The 6,000-nt window shown below is 44.5% G+C and overlaps 1 protein-coding gene across 1 annotated transcript in view; it reads left to right on the forward strand.

Annotated features, from left to right (window-relative positions):
- LOC119440133 (cuticle protein 10.9) overlaps positions 1 to 5,470 on the forward strand; it is a 46,682-nt gene extending 41,212 nt beyond the window's left edge. Inside the window, exon 3 of the mRNA XM_049662770.1 lies at positions 5,165 to 5,470. Coding sequence (XP_049518727.1) covers positions 5,165 to 5,470 — 306 coding nt within the window. The remainder of the gene's footprint in view (positions 1 to 5,164) is intronic.
- Positions 5,471 to 6,000: the final 530 nt, after the last annotated feature.

Consider the following 6,000-nt stretch of genomic DNA (forward strand, 5'->3'; position numbering starts at 1 on the left):
ACCACAGGCTGCGGCCGTAGGATCTGGCAGCATGCCGAAGTCCTTTTGGAATATCGCACCGCCGAGATTAGATTTAGCCAGTCCTTTACTTCAGCCTTACAGCAGTCCACTTCCGCCTTTACTTCCACTTCCGCAGTTTACTTCAGCCTTTACTTCAGCTGAAGTAAAGGCTGAAGTCCTTTACTTCAGCCTTACAGCAGTCCACTTCCAGTCCTTTACCCTAGCGAACAGCAGCAGACCACACAGACTGGTCCTATTAGAGCACTGCACGTCCCCTGATTCTCGGCTCCGGCCTGGCCATTGTTAAAGTTTTCCCGCCCGAGCCCGGCCTGGTGACTCAAAGCTTTGTACGATCGACATCTTAGAGACGTTCACTATTCGCCTGGATATCTGGTACTCCTGTGGTCACCGACTCGTCACGTTGGCCTGCCTGAAAAACTCCTGTCTCGGTACACAGGCCCATATCGAGTGCTGCGTGCCGTGACTCCAGTTACGTATGAAATCGCCCCAGTCAGTACCAGTGCCTCAACTGCCCCGAATTACACTGACGCTGTGCATGTCGCACGCCTAAAACCGTATTACCCTCCTGTTCCCACTGATATTTACACGCACCGGGACGGTGATTCTGCCGCCGGGGATAAAGATACATGTATATTGCGTGTTTCTTCTGGACGATGCCCGCGAACGCCCAGACGAAGAAGACGAACTGCGCTTTGCTTTCGAGCTGTCGGCTGAACTGGCCAGCACTGCAGCTATCCTTTGTACATATACGTTGTAAATAGTCTCCAGTATTTAATCCTTCGTTCACGTAACAATATATATTAGGCCCGGGAGCTCGTTAGCGAACCAGCGCAGCACACAGGCGATGATGATGAACACATATACAGGCGAAGAGGAGGATAGGTAAAAGTGCGAGGATGATGATGATAAATATACAGATGAGGAAGATGTGCGTAATAAACGCCCACAATATACATATAGGAAAATGTTATTCACGGATTCAAGTATTCAGTGTCATCTGGCCGCTGCTCCAAACTACACATATATATCAGTAGTTTATCCTCGGCTAGAAACATTACCTAACACTACCAACTTTAAAACGGTACATTGGTTATCTTAAGGCTATATGGAACATCCAATATACAAGGAATGATCTTGCATCAAGAGAAGTTAGAATAAAGTAGTGTCCTTTGTTATCTTCCCTTTGGTAACAATATTTGCAACATCACATTGGGTCAGTCAGAAAATCCGAGATGATATGGTCAAATGAAAGAATGCAGAGAAACAAAAAAGAAGACGCCAGCGATCTGCCAGCATTTGCTGTTTTTCGATGTAGTAAATAATACACCGCTATGGCACTGTCATATCGCCCATGGCCAGTACACTGGTGCGAAGGTGAGACAGAACGTTTACATGCTCATAATGCACAACTGATTGGTAGTAGGCGTGAAAATGCCGCTAAGAGTCCGTTCCACGAACTCTTACGAGTTCTACTCTCGAGCCAGTAAGCGAACAACGCAACAGTCATCGCAGAAAGCCTCTGCGACTAAATCATGTGCTTCCGGCCGCACTTAGATTTTGTGCGAGTAGTGTGCGCCTAACTACGCGCGCTAGGGGCAACACTATAAGTAAAAAAAAAACACCGCTTATTTTTCCATCTGCGGTAAGTGACAAAATACAAGTCTTTATACAAACACCCGTTTTGTTTATTTCAAACAAACAATTCGCTTCTGATTCGCGACGCCTGTTTCGGTATTCCAAACTAACCCTATCACATTTGCCGAGGGCAAGTAACGTAACTGTGATGCGGGGATCAGGGTGACACCACGCACATGGTAAATTACGTACTTTTAAGAAGATTGTTTTCCGAAGGAGGGCGAGTGTCCCGGTGACACCTTTTTAACTTTCATACACTTTGCCCTGCTAGTTACGTTGTATTTACACAAAGGCAGATCATTATAGTGTAAAATCTGAAAATTGAGCTCAAAGACTAAATGGGGTACAGCTAGGACAGAGAAAAGAGCGCACAAAATATCATCTTGACTGATAGAATAATTTCCCCGAAACAATCGCAGGTAGTGCACATTGTTTGTAAGTGCCACAGGTGTCTGCGTAATTGCTTTTATTATAGTTTAATGAATGTTTCGGCACTGCCCCACAAGGAATTCCAAGCTTTAGTTTTTCACATAATCCAAGTAAATGTTTCTTCAGGAAGCAGCAATACATACCAGTTCTAAATTTCGCTGGTTACTGCTGTTCCTGTCTTGCTCATAGCAACAGCAACACATGACCTACTCATATAAAGCATCGGTTTATATAAACAGATTTGTATGACTGTAGATAGGTAGACAGCGGTACCAGTGTCCGGCTCTTATCTCTGCGGACTTACGCAGTTAAACTACAAATGGCAACTAAATGTCGGCACTCCAACAAACATACACTTCAAAGCAGACAATTCTTTTAAAAAAGCAAATATTTTTATGCCTTCCTAACCAGGATTTCCGCGTCTGTTTGGTTGCTTTGTCGTCAAGAAATGTGGGACCGATCCAACAGATGGTGCAAAAACATCTGAGATAATCCTGTAGGCCGTGTTATGTGTAGTAGCGAAGGAATGGGGTGGAGTGTGCCTCTGCGTGTTGCGCCGGGCAGGCGAATAAGTGCTGTGCTGAAGAACGCGGGGGGAATAGAAAATAAGTTTTATAACGTTAAATTAAAAGAACCCCGAAAGCTTTCCTTTTGATTAGTGTTAAACATGTGTGTTTCCTGAGCAAATATTTTACAGATACTCTCGTTTATTCTCCTATACATCTTTCTAACACTATTAAGAGGCGACAACCATGCAAAGAATACCAACGTTCGCAGATATGATGCAATGTACAATTCTGCAGCTAGCGGTGCGCCGATTTCGTTGGCACACAATAAATAGAGAACGTAGAGCTGGAATGAGCATTTAAGATGCAGTGCCATATATGAGCAGTATAATAATGTAGTGATATGTATCAACAAATGGTAGCACGATTGAAGTCGGTAGCCAAGCTGGCCGTTGAGTTATGCTAGAAATTTTACTCGCTTTAATTAGTTAGAATAATCTTGTAAGAAAGACCAGCAAGTGTGCGCAATTGCCGGCGGAAAAAGCTTTTTTTTTGCAGTAAGTGATCGCACAAGGCACAGAGAAATATTCAGACGATAAGAAGGACATTTTCATAGGTAAATAAAAACTGCCTATGGTTTCATTTCGCCCTATGAACGTAGCAGCAGTAAATTGATAGCAGAGCGTTCCCGGTAATTCCGGCAACTGAAGTGATGAAGTTACAGAAAGAACAAAGAAAGCGCGATAACAGCTCCCAAATCTCTCCAAAGTAACTTCCAAAACAAATATTTCCAATCTCATTTGCCCTTTCATGTGTCAGGTGGTATAGTACGCACAATAGGCGGGCGATGTAAAACTATGGCATTTTTCACTTGGCCTCCAGGACCAACACAAAGAACAAATCTGCTGCAGGAAGCTGAGCGTATCTCGGCGTGACCAAAGGGTGGAAATTCTGTGGCGCTTTTCTTCACTTCTATACCTCCTTGCCACATCGCTGTCCACACCACAATCATGGGAGACAAGCTCGCAAAACTCCTTCTCTCATTCTCCATCACGGGAGAGGACGATGGTTACGTAACGGCAGGCGAGGTGTATAAAACACGAGGAGCGGCATTTTTTGAGCCACAGTCGCAGCGTAACTGTTGTGGTGTACGGAACAGCCAGCGGTAACCCATCCGTGGATATGATGTCTAAGGTAGCAGCGTAGTGACCAATTTCTATGCTCATCTAAAAACAAGGACGGCCTCTTTGTCAGTGTTTCTTTCGCGGCTGCAAATATAAATGTAAGGCAGGATGGCCTGAGACGCTTTCTGAGGGTATATGTTACAGATTACAAGCATTATTTTCGCATCTACAGTTATATGTGTAATACTCTCTTAAGAGCCGCTATCAATTTGTGTCTTCGAGTGATCCCGTTTGTCTGGAAGATTTACTTGTTTTCTATCAAGTTCTTCCTTTAAAAATAACGAAGCAAGTACTCAGCTAGCTCGTCAGATTATACTCTGCATTTTCATCAAACATGAACTTAGACACATGCTACATGTCGTCGTCGTGTTACTTTGATAGCTTTCTGAAATTATTACAATTAAGGAGTTTCCAAGCACTTTATTAGATCGCAAGGTAGGCTGACGGTTTCATTACTGCTCTAGAACGCGAAAGGGATAACGATAACATGCGTTCTTGTAAAAGAATAAGCAACTGTAATCGGGTTGCAGTCTAACCAATAAAATGTGCAATTCAGAAGTGGTCTATGCGATGATATTGATGTTAATCATACGCAATGCAGGTCCCTGTGTTCCTTGCCGTTCTCACCCTTGTGAGAGCTGGTAACATCTTTGGTGGCGGCCAGCAATATGGTTTCCAAGGAGCTGGTTTTCAAGGCGGAGGTTTCGGTGGACCACTGTACGCTGCGGCTGCTACTCCTGGCGTCTCCGCTGCTGGTGCCTCCTACGTGCGTAATGTAATATTTGTAATGCGGTTTTGCTTGCATCATGTTGCAGTGCCAATTGTTTTTACTAACACTATAAACATCGATGTACTGTTTTTCAACTACGGCTTTGCTGCATATATTTCGGTTAGGAAGGCACAAAACATAATGAAGTGCAGACTGAATAATATGTTAATTCCAATAAAGACGGAGCAGAACTTATGCTACCGCTAGTAATTCTGATATTTTATTCCTCATAGCGATGTTAACAACACTGCTGTGCGTTGTAAGGAATTGTAGCATGCTCGAAATGCGTTACTTCTGTGGCACATTGACAAAGCCTTGTTATACATTGAGCACTTCCGTAAGGACGTAACAATTTTTTTGCGAGAGTTTAGCAACTTGACAAAATGCGGGTTGTTTTGGTTTGCTCGATTATTTACCGAAATCTATAGGAGCTTCAGGTCTTCAAAAGTACGTGGTTATAATAATGGGCACTAAATGGTACAACGAACACTCTCATAGGCCGGAGATATAAACACAAAATTGCTTTCGTGTTTCCGAAGTGTGAGCTAATCCTCTTCAACATCGTGCATCGCTTGGTATCCTATTTTTAAATTCTCAAATACTTCCTTTTATTCCATCAGCCTCCCCAACCATACAGCTTTGGCTACGACTCTACGGATGAATTTGGCACCCAACTCTTCCACAAGGAGCAAGGCGACGCCAGCAACGCAAAGACTGGTTCCTACGGTTACCGCGACGCAAACGGCCTCTTCCGCACAGTGAAGTACGTGGCCGATGCCAACGGATTCCGTGCAACTGTGGACACGAATGAGCCCGGCACGGCTCCCGGTGCCAGCGCAGACGCGGTGTTCAACGCTAATCCTGTGGCGGCACCTGCCGGAGCGGGTAGTGGCAAGGCTGGAGCGGGTGGTCCCTGGGCTGGTTAATCTGAGGTGTTTAGGGACATGCCTAATTATTAAAAGTGTTGTTTGTGCTCAAAAGTCTTGCAAATATGTTGTATGGAATAAATCACCTAACCATCATCACTGCTGCATATAAATATGATCGTGGGCATATTCTTTTACGCACACCTGCTACGCCGAAATTCTTGCGGTTATACACTACAGGATCGAGTTACACGCTGCGACCACAAAAGGTCGTAACTCTTGTAATGATGACATGAGCACTTAATATTTTCAGCTCCTTAACACTTTTGACCTGCAGCACGTGAAGAGACGAAAAAAAGTTACATAAAGAAAAGCCATCCAGAAGCAAAGTTTCACGTGTGGGGTAGCATAAGTCATACGTCGAAGATAAAAGTGCTTAGTAAGCTCGATGTAGGTGAACGGAGCGTCCCGATTCTCAACGGAGTCGTTTATGGAGCGTTTCGGAGCCGCGCGGTAGGCAAGTTCTCGGGTAGACACGTGAGCCGACTCGTTCAGATCGGGGGCAGCAGCCCCAATGAGACCCACACGTG

The sequence above is a fragment of the Dermacentor silvarum genome, chromosome 2 (genome assembly GCF_013339745.2).
Source record: "Dermacentor silvarum isolate Dsil-2018 chromosome 2, BIME_Dsil_1.4, whole genome shotgun sequence".
Lineage (NCBI taxonomy): Eukaryota > Metazoa > Arthropoda > Arachnida > Ixodida > Ixodidae > Dermacentor > Dermacentor silvarum.